The sequence below is a fragment of the Morus notabilis genome, unplaced genomic scaffold (genome assembly GCF_000414095.1).
Source record: "Morus notabilis unplaced genomic scaffold, ASM41409v2 Scaffold11, whole genome shotgun sequence".
Taxonomy (NCBI): domain Eukaryota; kingdom Viridiplantae; phylum Streptophyta; class Magnoliopsida; order Rosales; family Moraceae; genus Morus; species Morus notabilis.
In genome coordinates, this window is record NW_010360658.1 from 306132 (window position 1) to 331035 (window position 24904).

At 32.2% G+C, this 24904-nt stretch overlaps 3 protein-coding genes across 4 annotated transcripts in view; 1 reads left to right on the forward strand and 2 right to left on the reverse strand.

Annotated features, from left to right (window-relative positions):
* Positions 1–13174: 13174 nt before the first annotated feature.
* LOC21397755 lies at positions 13175–14249 on the reverse strand. The gene is made up of 3 exons (XM_024164865.1): positions 14151–14249; positions 13876–14043; positions 13175–13303 (listed from the first exon to the last, which is right to left on the reverse strand). Exons 1-3 carry the CDS (start codon positions 14247–14249, stop codon positions 13175–13177), a joined length of 396 nt encoding a protein of 131 aa, XP_024020633.1.
* A 1451-nt stretch (positions 14250–15700) lies between these two features.
* On the forward strand, positions 15701–23801 carry LOC21397756 (5'-3' exoribonuclease 3). Of its 2 annotated transcripts, XM_024164850.1 has the most exons (23): positions 15701–15990; positions 16076–16181; positions 16286–16303; positions 17523–17599; positions 17785–17976; positions 18196–18315; positions 18456–18518; positions 18615–18695; positions 18773–18943; positions 19388–19465; positions 19576–19722; positions 19824–19889; positions 20837–20920; positions 21022–21117; positions 21354–21424; positions 21519–21647; positions 21718–21794; positions 21872–21912; positions 22020–22082; positions 22175–22302; positions 22531–22620; positions 22708–22783; positions 22968–23801. In XM_024164850.1, exons 1-23 carry the CDS (start codon positions 15799–15801, stop codon positions 23445–23447), a joined length of 2646 nt encoding a protein of 881 aa, XP_024020618.1. In that variant the 5' UTR covers positions 15701–15798; the 3' UTR covers positions 23448–23801. The 2 variants fall into 2 exon arrangements, with proteins under 2 accessions (XP_024020618.1, XP_024020619.1); XM_024164851.1 differs by lacking the exon at positions 16286–16303.
* A 762-nt stretch (positions 23802–24563) lies between these two features.
* The window catches only part of LOC112091376 (zinc finger BED domain-containing protein RICESLEEPER 2-like), a 1502-nt gene continuing 1161 nt past the window's right edge, over positions 24564–24904 (reverse strand). The window contains exons 2-3 of the mRNA XM_024164866.1: positions 24789–24896; positions 24564–24703 (exon numbers count right to left, since the gene is read on the reverse strand). Of these exons, the coding sequence (XP_024020634.1) occupies positions 24564–24703; positions 24789–24896 (248 nt within the window). The remainder of the gene's footprint in view (positions 24704–24788; positions 24897–24904) is intronic.

Below are 24904 nucleotides of genomic sequence, written 5' to 3' on the forward strand. Positions count from 1 at the left end.
TAACTTAAGTACCATTAACTTAAAGGTTTCTACCTAAATTTTAGTGGAATTTTAATCGAGTAACTAAATTTTAGACACTTAAAGAGTTCGTGGGTGAAGATAGAACAATTTTCACTATAGAGACTAATTTTAAAAACAGAAAAAAGTTCGAGTACCTCCAATGGATTTAACTCTTTTTTTTTATTTACTCAAATATTTGTGATGTGTTATGAATAGTAACTGTCCACCTCAGTCAAAGTTACTATGAAAGTCAGTTAAAGTTACTGTTCATTTTCCTAGAAATAGAGCTATAAGGCTTTTTATTTTGTATACCTTTACAAGATTAATGAAACTCTCTCTAGTTTCTCTCTCTAAAATTTTTCTTCTTAGTTTTCATAACACGTTATCAGCATAAACGGTCTATTCCTACTGCGATTGTCTACATTCATTAATTTAAAGAAATGAGGCTCTAATCCAATTACAATCATCTACCTTAAATTCAAAAGAAAGTCGGTCCTAGCCCTAGTCCTACTACAAGTTTCTACCCTTATTAATTCAAGTGAAAGGTATGTAAATATACTCTATTATTTTATATTCATACAAAGGAAGGCTATGCCACTAACGTATTATAATTTTGTCGTTATACACCCTTTCAAAGGTTTACCGAGTAGCTTGGCGTATTTGTATTCTCATAAACGGACGGTTATACCGCTTGCATGTAATAATTTCTCATTGCACTTTCTGCATGCATATTACTATTCTCATCTGTTTATTTTTCTACATCATTTGAGGTATACAATTGTAACTTTTCTTCAACTTCTAACGATAATATAACGGATTTTTACACCACTATTAACGGCTATAAACGGCTAGTTTTTACTCCATAAAATGTGGTTTTTCTTAACCCATATAATTCACATCTCATCTTCTTAATATTTTTATCTTTTACTTCTCATATTCTCTTCACTATTCTTAATATAATCTTCACAATATGGCAAATATGATGATGATGTTTGTTATTTTAGTAGTCATTTTTTATATTTTTGCTCTTTTTATTAGAGATCATTCTCCACACGATTTTTAGTTTTTCCTTGCAATACTCATACTTGCAGCATTTTCCCTTTTATTTATTGCTATTATGATTAACATGTAATTTTAAATGTACTCTGTATTGCAATAATAATACTATGACTTTTATTATATCGATGTTCTCTTATAGTTATCATCATGTCAAATTTTGTCAAACTTGAGTTTGTTGCACTCGACATCGTGAGAAAGAATTATATGTCTTGGATCATAGATATAGAAATGCATATAGAGTCAATGGGTCTAACCAATACCATTAAAAAAATAATAATAACATGTCACCATAAGAAAAGGTGAAAGCAATAATTTTCCTTCGTAAACATCTTGATGAAGGCTTGAAATGTGAATATCTCACGGTTAAAGAACTACTTGTCCTTTGAAAATGTCTGAATGAGATATACATCCACCAGAAAGAAGTCATACTTCTCGCCACTCGTGATGAGTGGAACAATTTATGTTTTCAGGATTTTAAGAAAGTCAATGAGTACAACTCTGTCATGTTTAGAATTATTTCGCAACTGAAATTTTATAGAGTAAATATCACATATGGTGAAATGCTAGAGAAAACCTACTCACTTTCCATGCATCTCACATAACCTTGCAACAACAATACCATTTGCGCGGTTATAAGAAATTTTTTAAGCTAATATCACGACCCCAAAGAAGGGACCGTGATTATTGGAGTTTAATATAAAGATTAACTTAATTAAATTGGGTTGATTAATGAAAATCTATGAAAATAAAAATAAAATATATAAATACCAAAATATTTACTCTGTAGTCTTTCTTTTATAAATATTATCAAAACAGTCCATAAACTCAAACTTTACACAACTTTGAGACAATGCCGACTAATGCAGTTTATATACAAGTATATAGTACATCAGAGACATCAACTTATTATGTTGCAAGTCAAGCTGCTAACTCTAGAGGGGAAAACATTTAAAAAAAAGGAGCCGAATGCTCAGTAGGAAGGAAACATGGTACAACAATAAAATAAGAATAGAGACGATACTTATAATAACCGAAATATCGATTTAAGACCATAACACATGTAAGAGAAGTCGGCTCAAACCTATGAGTCTTAGCAGATACCAACAAATGCAGAATGAGGCCGATAATCAAGTATCTCAAAACTCCTTTAAAATGTCATATCGTTCTAAAATTCATTTCAAAGTGATAGGACATCTATCACCCGTATAATCCACAAATACTAGGTATTTGTATTTCTGTTTAAACACTAGAACACCCCAAAATAAGAAAGATAGAAGAAATATAAAGATCACACGCTGGTAGTTTGAAATGCTCTTTCAAAGTACCGATACCTTACCTAGTGTAAGTGCAAAGCCATTTTACCACCCACGCTGCGGAGTGGCCCGTACGGGTTTCGAGACCTGTCCCCAAGGATACGATCTCCATATCCCAATTTTTGTGGCTATCATGTTGAATAAACTATCTAAATGCTCACATGGATAACGTTTGAAAACTTACATATATCATTCTCGAATTATGTCAATTCGAGACTAGTTCTATTTGAAAAAAAATTCACTTTCGAGAGTCATGCTTTGTGAAAGTCAGGTTTCTCGGAAGATTTTCTCTATATATATATGTGTGTGTGTGTGATCGTTACGCACACATATATATACATTCATTTTTTAAAACCATTTAAAATTCTCAATATTGGTGAAAACTAACTTTTCACTAAGAAATAAAAATTCACAAAATATGTTCAAAAGGGTGGGAATTGCAACCTCATGTTCAAATAAGGTCAAAACACAAGAAATATAGAAAATTTGGCTAAATATCAGATTTTTCAACATAATTGGGCGGAAATAAGTGTCACCGGTCGACTGGTGGAACCTAATTCGATTGCCCGCACAAGGCGACCAGTGTTGTTCTTCAGATATGCACAGCTCAACAATTTTGCGAGGAAAATTCCAAAAACCTGAACTTTTGGGTTCAATTTCTAAAAAAACCCATGGGAAACCACTCTAGATAATTTCTAAACACTAACTCATGGTTAGAAAATCAAAACCCACATGTAATCCACCATATTTCACCGTACATCAAGTTCAAAACCTTTAACCATCAAGAAAATTAAATTCTAAAACTCCATCCTCTAAATTTCATAAATTCAACCAATTTAAGAGGAATTTCCATACTTACATTTTTTTGGGCATGCTGGCAAAAAATGGCCTCAAAAATGGCAAAAAAAAGAAAAACGCTGCCAAAAAGTACCCAACCCGCTTAGTGGGGCACCCAGGAGCCAAAATTAGTCAAAAATTTACATTTTTATTTATGTTTTGCATTCTAAAATTAATGTACAATTTTTAAGAATTACTGCATTAAGCAACACCATTTTTTGATGAATATTCTATTTTTTATGATTTTCTTTATTTTTCGTCTTTGAAAAAAAAAATAAAAACGACGTCAAAACATTATGAAATTTTGCAGACACGATCCTTACATTTTTCTGGGCATGTCTGCAAAAAATAGCCACAAAACCTGACAAAAAAAAGTAAAACGCTGTTAAAAAGCCCCCGGCCCACGTAGTGGGGTGCCCAGGGGCCGGGATAGGTAACAACTTTACATTTTTATTTATGTTTTACATTAAAAAATTAAGATATGATTTTTAGGAATTAATGCAATAAGCAGCACAAATTTTTGATGAATATTCCATTTTTTATGATTTTCTTTATTTTTCGTGCTTGAAAAATAAAATAAAATAAAAACGATGTCAAAACATTATGAAATTTTGCAGACACAATCCTTACATTCTTTTGGGCATGGCTGCAAAACATGGCCTAAAAATGACAAAAAAAGAAAAAGACTGTCAAAAAGCCCCCGGCTCGCATAGTGGGGCGCCCAGGGGCCGGGATGCGTTAAAAATTTACCTTTTTATTTATGTTTTACATTCTAAAATTAATATACGATTTTTATGAATTAATGCAACAAGCAACACCATTTTTTGTTGAATATTTTATTTTTTATGATTTTTTTATTTTTCATCTTAAAAAAATAAAATAAAATAAAACGACGTGAAAACATTATGAAATGTTGCAGACACGATTCTTATATTTTTTTGGGCATGCCTGCAAAAAATGGCCTCAAAAACTGACAAAAAAAGTAAAATGATGTTAAAAAGCCCTGACTGCGTAGTGGGGCGTCTAGGGGCCGGGATGGGTCAAAAATTTTCATTTTTATTTATTTTTGCATTCTACAATTAATATACGATTTTTAGGAATAAAGTCAACAAGCAGCACCATTTTTTGATGGATATTCTATTTTGTATGATTTTCTTTATTTTTCATCTTTGAAAAATAAAATAAAATAAAAATGACGTCAAAACATTATGAAATTTTGCATACACGATCCTTACATTTTTTTGGGCATGCTTGCAAAAAATGACCTCAAAAAATGACAAAAAAAAACAAAAACACTGTCAAAAAGCCCCCGGCCCACGCAGTGGGGCGCCCAGGGGTTGAAATCGGTCAAAAATTTACATTCTTATTTATGTTTTGCAATCTAAAATTAATATACGATTTTTCAGAATTAATGCAATAAGCATCACCATTTTTTGATGAATATTCTATTTATTATGATTTTCTTTATTTGTCGTCTTTGAAAAATAAAATAAAATAAAAATGACATCAGAACATTATGAAAATTTTCAGACACGATCCTTACATTCTTCTGGGCATGTCTGCAAAAAATGGCCACAAAACCTGACAGAAGAAACAAAAACACTGTCAAAATGCCTTCGACCCGCGTTGTGGGGCGCCTTGGGGCCAGGATGGGTAAAAAATTTACATTTTTATTAATGTTTTACATTCTAAAATTATTATACGATCTTTAGGTATTAATGTAACAAGTCGCACCATTTTTTTATGAATATTCTACTTTTTATGATTTTCTTTATTTTTTGTCTTTGAAAAATAAAATAAAATAAAAACAACCTCAAAACATTATGAAATTTGACAAACACGATCCTTATATTTTTTTTGGGCATGTCTGTAAAAAGTGGCCCAAAAAAATGACACAAAAAAAGAAAAACACTGTCAAGAAGCTCCTGGCCGTGTAGTGGGGTGCCCAGGAGTCGGGATTGGTCAAAAATTAACATTTTATTTATGTTTTACATTCTAAAATTAATATATGATTTTTAGGAATTAATGCAACACGCATCACTATTTTTTGATTAATATTCTATTTTTTCTGATTTTCTTTATTTTTTGACTTTGAAAAATAAAATAAAACAAAAACGATGTCAAAATATTATGAAAATTTGCATACATGATCCTTACATTTTTCTAGGCATGCCTGCAAAAATGGCCTTAAAATTTGACAAAACAACTTAAACCCTATCAAAATGCTCTTGGTCCGCATAATGGGGAGCATAAGGGCCGAGATGGGTAAAAAATTTACATTTTTATTTGCGTTTTACATTTTTTGATGACTATTCTATTTTTTATGATTTTTTTTATATTTTTCGTATTTGAAAAATAAATTAAAATAAAAATGATGTCAAAAAATTATCAAATTTTACACACACAATCCTTACATTTTTCTAGGCATGCCTACAACAAATGGCCTCAAAAAATGACAAAAAAAAAAAGAAAACGCGGTCAAAAAGCCCCTGGCCCGTGATGTGGGGCGCCCAGGGGAGGGGATGGGTAAAAAATTTACATTTTCATTTATGTCTTGCATTCTAAAATGAATATATGATTTTTACGAATTAATGCAATAAGCGGCACTATTTTTTGACAAATATTCTATTTTGTATGATTTTCTTTATTTTTCATCTTTTAAAAATAAAATTAAATAAAAATGACGTCAAAAAATTATGAAATTTTGCAGACACCATCGTTACATTCTTCTAGACATGCCTGCAAAAAATGTCCTCAAAAAATGATCAAAGAAGTAAAACACGGTCAAAAAGCTCCCGCCCTGCGTAGCGGGGCGCCCATGGGCAGAGATGAGTCAAAAATTTACATTTTTATTTATGTTTGGCGTTCCAAAATTAATATACAACTTTAAGGTATTAATATAACAAGCAACACCATTTTTTGATGGATATTCTATTTTTTATGATTTTCTTCATTTTTCATCTTTGAAAAAAATAAAATAAAAATGATGTCAAAACATTACGAAATTTTGCAGACATGATCCTTACATTTTTTTTGGGCATGCCTGTAAAAAATGGCCTTAAAAAATGACAAAATGAAAAACACAATAAAAAAATCCCCCGGTCCGCGTAGTAGGGCGCCCAGGGGCCGAAATGGGTCAAAAATTTACATTCTTATTTTGTTTTGCATTAAAAAATTAATATACAATTTTTAAGAATTAATGCAATAAACAACACCATTTTTTGGTGAATATTATATTTTTTATGATTTTCTTTATTTTTTGCCTTTGAAAAAAAAATAAAATAGAAACGATGTCAAAACATTATGAAATTTTGGAGACACGGTCCTTACATTTTTCTAGGCACGCCTGCAAAAAGAGGCCTAAAAATGATAAAAAAGTAAAACGCCGTCAAAAAGCCCCCAACCCGCGTAGTGTGGTGCCCAAGGACCGGGATGAGTCAAAAATTTACATTTTTATTTATGTTTTGCATTCTATAATTAATATACAATTTTTAGGAATTAATGCAACAAGCATCACTATTTTTTTATGAATATTCTATTTTTTTTATGATTTTCTTTATTTTTTGTCTTTGAAAAATAAAATAAAATAAAGACGACGTCAATACATTATCAAATTTTGCATACACGATCTTTACATTTTTCTGGGCATGCCTGCAAAAAATGGCCTTAAAACTGACAAAAAAACTTAAACATTGTCAAAAAGCTTCCGGTCTGCGTAGTGGGGCGCATAAGGGCCGGGATGGGTAAAAAATTTACATTTTTATTTATGCTTTCCATTCTAAAATTAATATATGATTTTTAGGAATTAATGCAACAAGTGCCACTATTTTTTGATGAATATTCTATTTTTCTTGGTTTTCTTTATTTTTCTTTTTTGAAAAATAAAATAAAATAAAAACGATGTCAAAACATTAGGAAATTTTGCATATGCAATCTTTACATTTTTTTGGGCATGCCTGTAAAAACTTACCTTAAAAAATGACAAAAAAGTAAAACGCTATCGAAAAGCCCCCGGCCCGCGTAGTGGGGTAGCTTAGGGCTAGGATGTGTCAAAAATTTACATTTTTATTACTGTTTTGCATTCTAAAATTAATATACGATGTTTAGGTGTTAATGCAACAAGCAGCACCATTTCTTGATGAATGTTCTATTTTTTATGATTTTCTTTATTTTTCGTCCTTGAAAAATAAAATAATATAAAAACAACCTCAAAACATTATGAAATTTTGCAGACACAATCCTTACATTTTTTTAGGCATGTATGCAAAAAATGGCCTCAAACAATGACAAAAAAAAAAGAAAAATGATGTCAAGAAGCCGCCGGCCCGCGTAGTGGGGTGCCCAGGGGTCGGGATGGGTCAAAATTTTACACTTTTATTTATACTTTGCGTTCTAAAATTAATATACAATTTTTAGGAATTAATACAATAAGCAGCACCATTTTTTGATGAATATTCTATTTTTAATGATTTTCTTTATTTTTCGTCTTTAAAAAATAAAATAAAATAAAAGACGTCAAAAAATTATGAAATATTCTAGACACAATCCTTATATTTTTTTTTTGGGCATGCCTACAAAAAATAGCCTTAAAAACTAACAAAAAAAAGTAAAACGATGTCAAAAAGCTACCGGCCCGCATAGCGGGGCGCCAATGGGCCAAGATGGGTAAAAAATTTACATTTTTATTTATGTTTGGCGTTCTAAAATTAATATATTATTTTTAGGTATTAATGCACAAGCAACACCAATTTTAGATGAATACTCTATTTTTTATAATTTTCATTATTTCTCGTCTTTGAAAAATAAAATAAAATAATAACTACATCAAAACATTATGAAATTTCACAGACACAATCCTTACATTTTTTAGGCATGCCTGCCAAAAATGGCCTTAAAAATGACAAAAAAGGAAAAACACTGTCAAAAATCCCCCGGTCCGCGTAGTGGGCGCCCAGGTGCCCAAATGGGTCAAAAATTTACATTCTTATTTATGTTTTACAATCTAAAATTAATATATGATTTTTAGGAATTAATGCAATAAACAACACCATTTTTTGATGAATATTCTATTTTTTATGATTTTTTTTATTTTTCATCTTTGAAAAAAAATAAAATAAAAACGGCGTCAAAACAATATGAAATTTTACAGACACGATCCTTACATTTTTCTGGGCGTGCCTGCCAAAAAAAGGCCTAAAATGACAAAAAAGGTAAAACACTGTCAAAAAGCCCCCAGCCCGCGTAGTGTGTTGCCCAGGGACCAGGATGGGTAAAAAATTTACATTTTTATTTATCTTTTGCATTCTAAAATTAGTATACGATTTTTAGGAATTAATGCAACAAGCAACACCATTTTTTGATGAATATTCTATTTTTTATGATTTTCTTTATTTCTTGTCTTTGAAAAAAAAGTAAAATAAAAATGACGTCAAAACATTATAAAATTCCGCAGACACGATCCTTACATTTTTTTGGGTATGCCTGCAAAAAATGGTATTAAAAATGACAAAAAAAGGAAAAACACTGTCAAAAATCCTCCGGTCCGCGTAGTAGGGCGCCCAGGTACCCAAATGGGTAAAAAATTTACATTCTTATTTATGTTTTGCAATCTAAAATTAATATACGGTTTTTAGGAATTAATGCAATAGGCAGCACCATTTTTTGATGAATATTCTATTTTTTATGATTTTTTTTTATTTTTCATCTTTAAGAAAAAATAAAATAAAAACAACGTCAAAACATTACGAAATTTTGCAGACACGATCCTCACATTTTTCTGGACGTGCCTGCCAAAAAAAGGCCTAAAAATGACAAAAAAGGTAAAATGTCGTCAAAAAGCCTCCAGCTCGCGTAGTGTGGTGCCCAGGGGCCAGGATGGGTGAAAAATTTACATTTTTATTTATGTTTTACATTCTAAGATTAGTATACGACTTTTAGGAATTAATACAACAAGCATCACTATTTTTTGATAAATATTCTATTTTTTATGATTTTCTTTATTTTTTGTCTTTGAAAAATAAAATAAAATAAAAACGACGTCAAGACATTATGAAATTTTGTTTTGCATTCTAAAATTAATATACAATTTTTAAGAATTAATGTCATAACCGACACCATTTTTTTGATGAATATTCTATTTTTTATGATTTTCTTTAATTTTCACCTTTGAAAAACGTTATGAAATTTTACAGACACGATCCTTACATTTTTCTGGGCATGCTTGCAAATAATGGCGTTAAAAACTGACAAAAAAAACTTAAACGCTGTCAAAAAGCTCACAGCCTGCGTAGTGGGACTCATAAGGGCCGAGATGGGTAAAAAATTTACATTTTTATTTACGTTTTGCATTCTAAAATTAATATACGATTTTTAGGAATTAATGCTACAAGCATCACTATTTTTTTGATGAATCTTCTATTTTTTATGATTTTCTTTATTTTTTGTTTTTGAAAAGTAAAATAAAATAAAAATGATGTCAAAACATTAGGAAATTTTGCATACACAATCCTTACATTTTTCTGGGCATGCCTGTTTTTAATTGCCTTAAAAACTGACAAAAAAAGTAAAACGCTGTCGAAAAGCCCCTAGCCCGCGTAGCGGGGCACCTAGGGGCCGGGATGTGTTAAAAATTTATATTTTTATTTATGTTTTACATTCTAAAATTAATATATGATATTTAAGAATTAATGCAATATGCAGCACCATTTTGATTAATATTATATTTTTTATGATTTTCTTTATCTTTTGTCTTTCAAAAATAAAATAATATAAAAACGGCGTTAAAAAATTATGAAATTTTACAGTCACGATCCTCACATTTGTTTGGGCATGCATGCAAAAAATCGCCTAAAAATGACAAAAAAGTAAAACGCGGTCAAAACGCCCCTGGCCCGCGTAGTGGGGCACCCAGGGGCCGAGATTTGTCAAAAATTTTAATTTTAATTTATGTTTTGCATTCTAAAATTAATATACGATATTTAGGAATTAATGCAACAAGCAACACCATTTTTTGATGAATATTCTATTTTTTATGATTTTCTTTATTTTTTGTCTTTCAAAAATAAAATAAAATAAAGTCGATGTCAAAAAATTTTGAAATTTTACAGACATGATCCTTACCTTTTTCTGGGATGCTTGCAAAAAATTGCCTCAAAAAATGACAAAACAAAGTAAAACGCGGTCAAAAGCCCTCAGCCTGCGTAGTGGGGCTTCTAGGGGACGGGATGGGTCAAAACTTTACATTTTAATTTATGTTTGACATTTTAAAATTAATAGACGATTTTTAGGAATTAATGCAACAAACAAGCGGCACCATTTTTTAATAAATATTATATTTTTTATGATTTTCTTTATTTTTCATCTTTGAAAAATAAAATAAAATAAAAATGACGTCAAAAAATTATAAAATTTTACAGACACGATCCTTACATTTTTCTGGGCATGCCTGCAGAAAAAGGCCTCAAAAATGAAAAAAAAAAAAGAAAGAAAAACGTTGTATAAAAACCCCCGGCCTGCTAGTGGGACGCCCAGAGGCCGGGAATCTGAATTAGAAATTGTCTATCATGCATACTTTTTAATCTGATGTGGTTTTAAATCAATTCAAACAGTCAAAAATTAACACCACCGGTAACACATCCTATTAGAGAAACTCTTTTTTTTTACTTCTTTATTTTGGATGTTTGATGTGATATGTGAATATACACTTTAGGTTCTAATGAGACAATTAGTGGAAAGGTTTGGGCCACGTTATTTAGCTGAGGTGGGGCCGAAACATCCAAGAGGTTTCTTATTCTTAACGAGTCAATTGATACTTTATTTTATTTTATTATTATTATTTGTAAATAACGAGTCAATTGATCTTGCATACTACAACAATCTTCTCCATCTATTTGCGTGTTGTACACTTCATCCATTTTGTACCTCAAATTTTCGAGCAACAAATTTTAACCATTAACAACCCCGGTTCTATATTATTAAAACTCTACTTCAGCCATTAAAGGTAGGTCTTGTTGTAACTCGTCACATTTCACTTATTTTGAATAATCGTAATATGCTACGTGTATTTATAATCCTGCCAATGCTCCATTTGTACAAGATCGAGCCAGAGATTTAGTTTAACTTATAAAATGTTAATAGAATTTTCAAGCCTAACGTGTATTTAGAGAAACAGTCGTAGTTTATGATGGCCTTTAGCATGGTTCCTGGAAACAGGCCATGGTTGATAAATTCTTAGCTTCTAAAGAACCAACCTTAGTTCAGGATTGCCTTAATCACGCAAAGTCATGCTACTATTGCTGAAGATCTGATTGCTCAATTGAGTAAGAAGTTTTCTTTGAAAGATTTTGAGAAGGCACTACATTATTTTCTGAGCATTCATAGGGTATTCATTTCTCAGACCAAATCTGTCAATGTCAATGATTTGCTGTGATACCATGTGAAAATTCTAATAAATGAGAGTAAATAAATGTGACGCTACAAAAATAAAGGAATACAGTTAGTGGATTTATTAAATTAATTGTGTATTATTCATGTGCCAAAATAAAATCTCGGTAATACTTTCATGATCCATGAATTTAAAAGATGTCGAAATAGCGGAAACATCAATGCGCTTAGTACAAGGTAATCTCAAGAGTGGGAATGCGAATGTGAAAAATTCTCATGTTTAGTACACTTATCGGTCTTTTTTAAAGTCCAAGAAAGAGAAATTCGTGAGTTTCACATTATTATATTTTAAGATAATCCTAAACTCACCTAATAGAATTATTATTCACTTTTCTAAAAAAGTGAATATAATGATAAAAAATTTTGCAACCCTAACCTCTCACTCATCTCTTCCAAGTCCCCATCTCACCTTGCTGCCACTGCTCCTCCATCATTCCGCCGCTGCCGCAGCCAACCGTCTTCCGTCCACCGTGCCGCCGTTGCTAGACTTTCCTATGCCGTCGCCACCATTTTCAGAGCATGATTTTTGTCTTCCTTTTTGTAGATTATTCTCTGAAAAATGTTTCAGGGTATTTTAAAATTCTTCTGGATAATAATCTATTAATTTTCCATTGATTTCTTGATAATTTGTTTGAAATATGCTATTAACATTACGATCAGCACGTTTCTTTCTTTTTTCTTTTTTTTTTATTTTCTTTTTTCAATAGTTGAATCCTTTGTTTCCTTTTTTTCCGTATGCATGCATTCCGCCAGTTGCAACTCTTTCTTTTCTTTTCTTTTTTCTTTTTTTTGGCTGAGTCCTTTGTTTTATTTGAATTGCTTCACTCTTTATTTTTGCCTGTAACTTTTTGTTCTGTTCATTGTAACCTTTCATTTTCTTTTTTCTTGAATCCGTTGCGTTGCGGTTGGTAAATGGGCAGATACGGATCTTCTTCTATTAGACAAAAAAAAAAAAAAAAAAGAAGAAATGTGGCTATATTGGTTCAATAGATAGAGAAGCGTCTTTATTGACATGCTTGGTTACGTTTTTTAAATGTTATGAGGATAGTTATTTTTAAAAAAAAAAAAAAAACATGATATCGATATTTTATTAATATTGAAATAAGTAATAGTATTTCTTTTTTAAAAAAAAATAATATAATAGTTTATTTTTGGTCTACTATATAGCATTTTCATGCACAACCAAATACACTAATATATTATTCCTGAGATTTTAGAAAGGATTATTTAACGCAACTAAACATGATAATATAAATTTCTTGGAAATTATATTACTTTCTATCACTTTTTCAAAAATATGATCCCCATTGATTACTGCGTACCAAAGCCCCCTCATTGAATTGATTTGTGCGCATTGCTTACTGTTTAAAAACTAGGTGTGAATATTGATCAAGAATAAACCACAAAACACTCATGGTCATAAAAGAAACAAAATGTTTTTTCTTACAACTGCATGAAGTAAATCCTATAAAACTCTCTGAGGGAGTTCACATAGACAATGCTGTGAAGCTCGAAATGTGCTTCTAATACTCTTGTATCCTTACTATAACGATAGATTGTCTCCTTACCACATTTTCTAATCCTTCCACCAGTTGTGATCTCTTTTCTGATGTAGCTTTAGAAGATATTACACCTCTTAAAGATGTTGGAACCTGAGAACATAGAAGTCATCATAATCATATTTCAAGACCTCTACGAACCCAATCCCATAAATATCCTAGTAGAAATCCATTTCAGCTATCTAGTAACTCCAAGGATCAGAAAGAAAATCCTTTGATAGAAAAAAATTCAGTCATGTTTTTGGATTCATCTTTCGACATTCAGTAGCAAAACGCGGGCAATTCAATTTTTTCTAACGAATCTGACATGTGAAAGAAACTACAAAAGTGAATTAAAAAAATTCAGCACATTATAAATGAGAATGGGCTGCCTCATGATTACTTACTATGGCCTCTTCGCATTGCAACTTAAGTTTGACCTTTTTTTTTTTCTTTTTTTTTTTTTTTGTAAAAATTAACGAGGAATTAAAAACACACGGTATAGTCGTGGCATTCCAGAAAATACAGGGTAAAACGCAGTATTTCGGTAAAAGCACATGGAGATTCTAGGTACTTATCCAATCGAAGAATCAATAAAAAGAAATTCATCTTAACAAAAAAGGAAAAAACACACACATTTCAACCTAGTACAATACAATTCAGTAGAGTTGGCCAAGTCATCTTACTTTTTCGACTTGCAAAGGGCATTGCACAAGGAGGCCAAAAAGACCATCTTTCATATCCTTAGCTCTAATAGTAAAAATAGCATCCTTAAGTCCACGAGAAATAAGGTACTCTTCAGTCTCCTTCGGAAATCGATGCCCTTTGAACACGCTAACAGGAGGATCCCACATCTAACCAACCAAACAAAACAAATCAAAAACTCTTTTAGCAATCAAGAAGAATTCATTGTAAAATCCAACATTTCCAATCAAATCAAACACCTTACTGAAGAACCAACTTGCGCTTGACGATCATCCAAGCTTCTATAAATCCCGACGACGTCCCCTTTTCGCACGACATAGAATGCCCCCTTCTCCTTCTCGTCCTCCTTCTCCATTGTTGGTTCAGGCTTTTCACTGCTTTCACCGGCTTCTCTCGAGTAAAGCCGAACGCTAAATCGCGTCAAAGCAGAGTGCTTCTGAGTGAGGGAAGTAATGCGCGGATTGTCGCTGAATGTTCGAGTCCATGGCCATGAACAAGCATAAGTCTGCAATGACTGCTCCTGAGGAATACTAAGCAGATGTTTTGTTCGTGTATTCAGAATTATAATTCAAAATTATTTTTATTTTATGTGTTTTTTATAAGAAAAAATTAATATTAAAAATCATAAATTATGATTTTAAATTAGTAACGAATACAGAAAATAAATATCCTCTTAATCTTGATATTCTCAACATCATTTGACAAATAAAGTTTAAGACACCCAAAAGAATATCTTAGATAGTAAATAACTTAAATTGTCTATTTTGCTCTATATTTTGTTTGAGATTCAGATTCTCTCTCCGACTTTGGTGTCTAAATTGGTGTATAAGCAATGATATTATGTCATGTAATTTAAAAAAATTAAAATGTTTTTTAATTAATTTTTTTATATTTAAATGTTTGAGTCTATTAAGTGACATTACATAGTATAGTTGACTACACTTTTTAGGACGTCAAAAACTGAATAGATGATTTCTTAGACAATAAATAACTTAAAGTGCTACAAACTTATCTTTGCTTTATGTTTGAGACTTGGATTCTCTCTCCAAATTTCATTTTTAAAATGGTGTATAACAAAGATAGTAATTTGAAAAATTTAAAATGCTTTATTGCTTTTTAAGTAATTTTTTTATACTTTCATATTTGAGTCTATTAACGAACGTGACATAACACAATTAATTGAACACCATTTAAGACATTAAAAACAGGATAAATGATCTAACCCGTGTATGACATTATGACTTCATATAGTTGCCGCGAGTTTGTTAGATTCATCTTAATCATGATGGGGTTACTTATGATGTGCATAACAACAGAGATTCCTACCCAAGAATGAAAAGTAAGGACAACGTATTTTAATTTGATGTCGATACTAATTAGAGAGAGCCCAATAACACGTCTCATGCCTTAAAGGTTGAAACTTGAAAATCAACCAACAATATTATGCCTTATGAATGAAGAAATTGAATTAATTTCAGGGAAACCTACATTTGAAAAAGAACGCGACATAGCTTGGTGGTTTGGCATGGGCAATTCCTTTATAACTCATCCGAGGTCTCAAATCAATTAAAAAAAAAAAGAAAAAAACTGTTCATGAATCAAAAAAACATGACCACTTTATGTTTTATAAATAAAGAGAGCTTTCATAGACTTAAAAGCAATTTATAAAAGTTAGCTAACCTTCATCAACAAGGTATTTAAAGAATATAAAATTCACCTGCCGGCCGGATGAAAGACTATGCCCACTTTTTTCTTCTTTTTGAAAAGCTTAAAAGCTATATTATAAGTGCGGTATTGTGAAGAGACTAGAGACCCATTAACTTTACCAAAATAACTTGTTCCAAAACATCTTTACCATCTTTCATGCTAGAATTCTCAGCAACCAAACTGATATAGAGAGAGACATGGGAATACCATCGTTTTACAAATGGTTGGTAAGAAAATACCCCAAAATAGCAACAAATGCAGTTGGAGAGAAAGGAGAGAGCGTGGATGGAAGCAGCTTGCCTAACCCAAATGGCTTTGAATTTGATAACCTGTATCTGGATATGAATGAGATCATCTGGGACATTTTTTGCCCTAGTGATGAAGAAGAAGTATCAATTCTTACACTTTATATTTAGAAATTACAGCTATATTATTTGTTATAGTCTAACTTGAAGTAATTCTATCTTGTTTTAGAGCTCAGAACCAACTACGATTGAAGATGGTTTAAACGCCATCTTTCAATATATTGATAGTCTTTTCAGCATCGTTAGACCAAGGAAGCTTCTCTATTTGGCCATTGGTGAGTGTCACTTAGAACTTATCCTAGAAAGTCTTTAATTTCGAGAAATTATCATTTTGGTACCCTTTTATTATTATTATTCTTATTATTCTTTGAAATTGCAGGAATAACCTCAACTACCAGTAAGTATCTAGAAAATCCCTTCACATGAATCAAACAATTAGTGAGTTGACTAGATTAGTAGATTGGGATAAAACTTGACAATTGATACGTTTGGTAAAAGGGTTGGAGAGGTTTTTTTTTTTTGAGGGAAGGGTTGGAGAGTTTGAAGGTTGAATGATGGATAATGCGCACGATAAGGAGGAAACTAACAACTAATTATCCAAAGTGTTTGGTAAGAAGGATAGTTAAGTGGAATGAGAGATGCATATTTATTTTAGAAAATTACTATCGTACCCACTTAATAAATTTTAAATGATATTTTTATATGAAAAATTGTTATTTCTCTATAAAAAAAAAATAGAGGGAAATTTGGTTTGGATATACTTTCTTTTTTATTTGCTTTAGAGACTACTCCATTCTCTAAAATATTTGTAGGCCCAAATGACTTGTAAAATGTTTATTATACATTTAATTGAAAAAAAAAATAGTTATATTACTCTCAAATCAACCCTCCATGTGGTCGTCTCCAACATACTTTTGACAACATTTAACACATTATGAACGTTTTTTATTTTTATTTTTATAAATTTGACAATATTACAAGATAAAAGAAACTGAAAAACAGTATATATAGTTATAAAAATTGCGAAACACTAATTAGATATATCAATAATAATTTCAGGATTGCATTACCCACCATTAATGCTTTGTTTTTAGTAAACCATGAATTATTAATGCTAATAACATAAGAAAATTTAAAAATTTAGTTTTCTCATCATGGGTATAATAGACATTTTATAAGCTATTGGCTTCTACTAGTCTAAATTTAATTATGGGGTCTAAATACCTAAATCAAAATAAAAAAGGGTCTCTCCAAGCAAATTTCGCTAAAATTGAGAAGAGAGCTCTAATCCTTCCATTAATGGAATGATCCAAAATGGTAGATTCAATGGAGAGCTCCTTGCTCCACCCCTCTCCCTCCCTCCATCACTCCCTTCAAACAAACAAAGGAATTTGACATTTAATTAAATGTGAAGTGATTTTCTAGATATGTTGGTACATGAGGGTTATTTATGCAATTTTGAAAAACTATAAGTTACTTAAATGATATTTTTCCTTCATTTTTTTTTTTCGTCAATGATTTTGCTGATATATAGTTATAGTTTAGAGCTTTAGCACAGATGGTTATTTATCATGTAATCTTCAATATAAACTTCAAAACCAATTATATTTGATCAGATGGAGTGCCCCCAAGAGCAAAATGGGGGCAATGCTGCGCTGGGCGTTTTTGTACAGCAAAGCTCAGGGAGATTGAAGTGAGATCTCTTTGTTGTCTTTTTCTAATCACACTTTCAGTTTTACACTTTAGTTATATTTTAGGATCTTATCACATTTAATTTCATACCTATTCATATTTTATGTTTTGGTATCTTTATTAAGAAAAAATAGCATAAGTAATATAGTACCTAATCTTTTAAATGTTAATATTGTCACCTTGTAGGAAGAAGTAGAAGGGAGACTAAGACAACAGCTTGAAAGGGAAGGCAAACAAGTTCTTCCAGAACTTGAATCAGAACTTTCTGTTTCTGTTGTTATAACGCCTGGGACAGAGTTCATGCAGAAGTTATCAAAAGCACTCAAGAGCTATGTTAGTTCTCGCTTAAGAAGTGATTTGGGGTGGAGGAACATTAAGGTTTGATGCATTTTCCATTTGTCAATTTGCGAGTAACTATGTGTATTAACTAGTATTGTATTGTATAAGATTCATACCGAACGAGATCTAATATACAATTTATTAGAAATCCTATGTTTCACTTGCTATGTGGAGAAATTTAGCCTATGGCAATCCAATTTTTCATATGCATTTGACTTATTCATGTTATGTTTTCTTTTACTTTGTCATGTTTGTAAGGTAATTCTTTCAGATGCCAATGTTCCTGAAGAAGGGGAGCAAAAGATAGTTGCCTTTATTCGCCGACAACGTGCCCTTCAATCTTATGATCCCAACACTAGTCACTGCATATTTGGGAGGGTATTAAATGATTATCTTTATCTGTTACGTATGTCCATTGTAAACTACTTTGAGATATCTAGAAACACCTAAGAATTTTGAACTCATTTATAATTTTATTTCTGTCCCTCACATGTGTTGTTCGTATTCTGGCATTGCAGGATGCTGATTTTATAATTCTTGCTTTGGCGATGCATGAAGTTCATGTTTCCATTTTGAGAAAGGTGTTAACGTAAATTAGTTTCTATAGTTCTCAAACTTATATTAGCTATTCCTAATATTGTTTTCTGTTTGCTTGGATGCGCTTGGTCTAAGAGCAGAACCATTGGAACTTTAAACCAGATATTGACAAAAGGCTTTCAACAGCAGAATCAACCTCTATTGTTACAAAGCCCTATCAGGTCATAATTTTATCATCCCTGGTTATTGAAGCTATAATTGTTTTGTTGCGTCACTTAATTTACCATCTTATCCTCAGTTCGTGCATCTCTGGATTTTGAGGGAATATTTGGAGCTTGATTTTCAAATACCTGATCCTCCTGAGGATTTTCAGTTTGATATCGAACGAATTATTGATGATTTTGTCTTCATGAGCTTCTTCGTCGGGAATGATTTTCTTCCCCGCACGCCATCTTTGAAAGTTGATGAGGTTCATTCCTAACTTTTTATTAATTATTGCTGAAATTCCCACATTGAATGAATATAGGGACTGATATACATATCAGAGTCGGAATGGCATGGATTCTTAATATGGTATCAGAGCATCGGCTATTTCATCACGTGTTGGTCATTCCACTCACGTGCTCACCATCACCCATTATCAATCCACGTGTTTGGTTTACATAATGCCACATGTCAGGGGGCCTGTTAAGATTTGTCCCACATTGGGAATATACAAGCTACATGTGCAATTTGTAAAATCTCATTGCCTATTGGTTTTGAGTTGGAACCTCATGGATTATTAAGAATTATTTGTTCCCGCAATCATTGTATTAAATTATTATTAAATTGTGTTAAATTCAATTTCGGCGTGTCAAATTACTAAAGCAAGCGTAGTAAACTTAGTTTCTTTCTATGACCTACTGCTTTTCAGAATGCAATTGATTTGCTAATGTTTGTATACAAGAAAGAACTCAAGAACATTGGAGGCTATCTTGTTGATACGAGCAAGGCAAGATAATTCTTCATAGCTATCATGTTTTATTTGCGATGCAATGCTATCATGTTTTATTTGCGATTCAATGCTATCATGTTTCGCTCTCTATCTCTGTACAAAAGCAGATCGAGGACAGTGAAGGAGGCTATATTGAATTGTCTAGAGTTGAGAGATTTGTTAGCTTGGTTGGTTCATACGAAAACAAAATTTTCAGGAAAAGATCACATTTAGAAGATCGAAAACCAAAACGTCTTCTCTTAACTTCAAATGCGGTAAGTTCCTGAAGCCTAAATATAAGTAGCACTCAATACAATTTTAGGGAGCTCTCATCGCTGCAATGGTGTTAATCATTTTCAACTATTTTCTTCTCCAGCTTGAGGAAGATGATACCGATGATTCAATGACTAATGCCACCAATAAATTGTCCACTTATTCTAATGTAAGTAAATTAAGTTTCAAAAACTGCACATTTTAGCAGACTGTTGATGTACAATTCTTCATCCTATTAATTAGGTATGGTTGCTTATTCTTGCAGTACTTAAATACAATTTTGAACTTCCCGTAGAAAGCATTTCACTATACACATTGTGAATCTTTTATAGTGGTAGAAGTTAAGATGGACACTACATTATTATCATCATAATTGTTCTAATACAGAATCGTAATATTAAAGAAAGTTATTAATTTATTTATTATTATTTTTTTTTTAACTTATTGGCTCAAATGCTCCCTATTGTTTGCCTGATTTTGCACCTAACCACCTATTTAAATAATGTTACTATTTATTGGCACTTCAGGTCGAAATTGACCCTTAATTTTTGCTTTTCAGTACAAATGCCAATAAAAAATAATATTCGGAGGTTTTAACGCTTATAACATTATAAATAGGTGGTAACGTGCAAACCGAGCAAACAATAGGGGGCTTTTGAGTCAATTAGTCTTTTTCATTCTTTTTTTTCTTTTTTCTTTTCCTGTAAAATGCACCTCCATTGTGGAGAGCACAATTTGGTTGCTAACACCTAGAGGGGGAGCCTACAAGGAATAGTAGCAAAAACTTGCACTGCATTCTTCTCTGCATGACATCTCTATTCCTTGTCTCAAATTCATTCTTCAGAAATTTCAATTATTGTTACAACCGCATACACTGGAATGTGCGATGACCAACAACCTGTTTGGAATTCAAATGCCTTGAAAAGTCCTCATTCTCATAAAACTAAAAGGTCTAGAACAAAACAGACGGCAAAAGAGGACTATGAGTAGAGAAGCTTCTTGGTATAGCCTTCCATGTTCATGCCTTGAGAAGCTTCATTCATCTTATGGCCTAATAATTTACCTTTTTCATCACTTGGTATTATATGCATATTTAATTTTTGCATGGTATTGCAGTTATTGAAGAATACAAATGAGTTGAAGGAGAAAGTGAAGGAAAACCTGAGGAACTCAGGCCTTTATGGTGATGGGGTTGACAGAGTAGGAATCAGTCCCTTTCGAAAATTCTTTTTGTTTGTGCAATAGAGATATCTGCATGCTTTGCAGGATAACTAACACTAGTTTGCTAATTCTTGTAACAGGTGAGGTTGGGCGCAACTGGATATAAAGAAAGATACTACAAAGAAAGATTTTCTGAAAAATATCGAGGAGATATTGAGACAATTAGGAAAGACATAGTAAGTTTGGTTATCTTAGCCTTTCTTTTATTTTTTATTTTTTCCTTTTAAAATCATTATGATCCTAGGTTAACTAAAGTAACAATTTTTTCTTCAAGCGTCGTTGAAGTTTCAAATAATTTTTGGCTATGAAGAGAAATTAAGTTTATATCTACTGCCTTTTTCGTTGGGGTTTCTTTTACTTTCGTCCATCTCTCCTTTTTTTCCTCAGTTCTTCATTCTCTAAGTACTTGTAGGTTGTTAAGTACACTGAAGGACTACTCTGGACCCTATTGTATTATTTCCAAGGACCGCCATCGTGGACATGGTACTAAACTTCTGTAAGATAAATATACTATGCTACTACTTGCAATTTGAATTCTAACTTGTGAGAAAATGCCATCATTGTGGCATATTTTCAGGTATTATCCATATCGTGCCGGACCATTTGTTTCTGATTTGAAAGGCTTATCTCAGATCAAAATAAGATTTGAGAAAGGTTCCCCTTTGAAACCTATTGAAAACCTCATGGCTATCATTCCACTGAGCGGGTACACTCTGTCACTTTCTTTTGATTTCTGTGATCTTAGAATTCATTTAACCGAACATTCGTCTTTGCAGTGTTTTTGCTCTTCCAAAAGCATATCAGGCACTTATGAAAGAGGACAGCCCAATTATTGATCCTGAAAGTTGTTATGGTAGGGCATAATCACATATTTTAGTTATTTTCCAAGAACATTCTATGAAACTAACTAAAATATTTTTCTGTATTCAGAGATCGAAAGAGTCATTGAAGGAAAACGATGTGTGTGTCAGGTCTGCTTACATTTATCCAAAGTTGCTATATATTAAGTCGTATCACTGTCTTTTAATAACTTCTAAAGTGTGCTGCTTTTTGTTTTTGGCGCAATGGAATGTGTAAGGTTCCTGTAATAGATGAAGGACGGCTTCTATCTGAGGCAAGAAAATTAGAAAATGATCTGCAGGTGTGACATTTTATAATTATATTCACAGATTGTCATGGGATTCCTTATGTTTTAAATCTCCAACAGTTTTCAATTTATGCCAAATTATTTAGGATGAAGAAAAGGAGAGGAATACACAACGATTAGATCAATTGCTAGTACGTTGCACGCACAAGTTAGGGTCACTCATTTTGTCATTCTCAGAAGAGCAAAATGAGGTCAAGAGAGCCATCAGTTTGAGGTAGATAAGAGAAATATACCAATTGAATATTCTGTACTTTTTATTAATCCATCAGCCTTCTCTCTTAGGCTGCGTTTGATACATTGTATTATATTGTATAAGCTTGATTTTTACATGTAAAATTATGATATGCAATGCAATGCAAGGTAATTTTGTACCGATATGAGGCTTAATTTTGTAGTACTTGTTTTTCAGAGATTTATGTTTCTGTATGTATCTCTCTTTCAGTGATGAAATTGGTGGTTTTATATGGCTTCCGCTTGAGAACACAGTTACTGGTAACCATGTCTGCAACAATAATGAGGACGACTCTGTACTGTAAGTTGAAAATAGTAGTGGTTATGATTTGTAACTCTCTTTAATTACCATATTTTGAATATAATTCTTGTGTTTATACAATTGCAGATGTGTGTTTTATGAGCTGCCTAATGACGATCCACACATCCCTTGTTTAGTTTCTCGGGTAAAATGTCCTAATAAGGTATTTTTATTTTTTTTGTTAATAAGCTCTTTTATCAAGTACACCCGAAGAATAGCTCCCCTTCCCTATCTGATATCATCTAATTTCATGTACATTACTGTAACATTTCGTAATTGCAATATGGTTTTCTACTCAGTATTTCTTTTGATGAAAATGGCTTTTGCTTTATCACAATTATATGCAGATTGTGAGTGAATCTGACATTCAGGAGAGGAAATTGTGGCATGAATATCCATTATGGAACCCCAATTTCAGCCATAAGTCTACGAGGAGAGGAGCTGGTTGGGGAAAACCAAATGGTGGTAATAATGAGTCTTCAATTGAAGAAACAAGCTCATCTCACGCAGATTCCGCCTCAAGCTCATCTCACGAGCCATCACACTATTTTGGTCCCGAATGGCTTGCTGGTAGAGGCAAACCAATCAACAGAGATGATGCCAGAGCGCTTGCCAATTGCACAACCGAAAGAACAAACGATCAACAAGTAACAAACATTGCTTATGTTTCAGCAAATTTCCATGGTTCAAGAAGACCTAATGCAGGGAGTTTCCGGCCAGGGAATAATAAGAGTAGCTTTTGGCCATCAAGAAATGGCATCACACATGACGGAAACCAATCATGGCGCCAGAGTTCAGATTCTGATAGTAATTGCGGTCATGGCTGAGGAAGAAGGCAACAACGTTCTGCCAATGTCGCAGCTAACAGATGGTGACAAGGCTCTGGCTTTCGGCTGCTAGCAGAGGTAGACGTGGTCAAAATGAAATGTGCAGTGCGTTGTAGATATTGCATTGAAGGTGTAAGATGTTTGCTTCGTAATGTTTGCTAGCTAGTTAGACTTGCATGGCGTGATGAACATTTTGCTGTAGATTTGTGTTTGTATATTTCTAAATGTTTGAGCTAAATTTGCTGCAATGATAGAAATTATCAGCATGGTGAAGAAATATAATTGAAAAAGTATCTATGACACTATTCATATGCTTTTGTGTGACATTTACAACGGAATGATGCTGGGTAGTTTTGGCACGATTTCTAAAGTTATGGGGTCAAATTAAATTCTTTGGAAAGCCATGCAGCATGTGTGGAATTCCCCCTTTAGTTCTCCATTTGTTAGTTGCTGTATTGCAGTGTCTTGATTCTTTTTTATTTCTCTTTCTTTTTCATCTTATAGCGATATCATTTTATATTAATTAATGAATTAAAAATGTCAGACACCCCTAAACTTTATGCTATGTTTGGTAGGAAGGAAAGAAAATAGGATAGAAAGGAAATATGAAAGTGATGAAAAATTAGGGGTGGCAATTCGTGTTAACAGGTCGTGTTGAACCCATCAGTTGACACGAATAGGTCTGACACGAACACGATCCGTTTATTAATCGTGTCAAAATTATAAACCTAAACACGACCTGTTTATTAGTGGGTTAACACGACACGACACGATTAACCCGTTTATTAAACATGTCGTAAACGTGTCGTGTCAACCCGTTAATTACCTGTCAACACGTTTACGAAACAGGTTATAAACGGGTCGTGTCAACCCGTTAATTACCTGTCAACACGTTTATGACCTGATTACTGTCAACACGTTTGAACCTATTTCATAACCTATTTCAGAACCTATTTCTGAATATGTTTCTCAACCTGTTTAACATGATGTAGAGACATTACATAATCTAAGTTCAAAATTAAAACAAACACATTAGAGTCTCTAACAAATTAAAAAACAAACACATAAAAGTTTCACAATTTAGAAAACAAACATACATGATTAATAATTAAATATTTAAATAATTTGCTGCAGTGGGGGGACTCCAAGTGCATCATTACGTTCATGAGAAGTTGATCCCTGTGAGAAAGGCTCATCTTCTTTCAATGAAAAGTTGAAGATATCTTGTGTAAGATCCTCCACCTCTTCATTGAAATCTACACAAAAATAAATATATATAGATACAAGTTAGTTCAAAATCAATATAGAAAATATACATAATTTAAGTAAGTTTGAAACTACCTTTGTCTCCATATAACCAATCTCTGGTACAAACAAGTGCTTCAACTGTCTTTGGTTTAAGTGAGCTACGAAATGAATCAAGAACTCTACCACCAACACTAAATGTAGCTTCAGAA

Excerpts from the sequence above, each read along its gene's own strand:
- LOC21397755 (XM_024164865.1), bottom strand. The coding sequence starts at position 14,249 with ATGGAGAAGGAGGACGAGAAGGAGAAGGGGGCATTCTATGTCGTGCGA. Across the intron at positions 14,044-14,150 it reads TGGATGATCGTCAAGCGCAA|ATGTGGGATCCTCCTGTTAG; the intron begins GTTGGTTCTTCA and ends TTGGTTGGTTAG. Across the intron at positions 13,304-13,875 it reads GCCCTTTGCAAGTCGAAAAA|GTTCCAACATCTTTAAGAGG; the intron begins GTAAGATGACTT and ends CTATGTTCTCAG.
- LOC21397756 (XM_024164850.1), top strand. The coding sequence starts at position 15,799 with ATGGGAATACCATCGTTTTACAAATGGTTGGTAAGAAAATACCCCAAA. Across the intron at positions 18,519-18,614 it reads ATGTTTCCATTTTGAGAAAG|AACCATTGGAACTTTAAACC; the intron begins GTGTTAACGTAA and ends GTCTAAGAGCAG. Across the intron at positions 21,118-21,353 it reads AGACAATTAGGAAAGACATA|GTTGTTAAGTACACTGAAGG; the intron begins GTAAGTTTGGTT and ends AAGTACTTGTAG.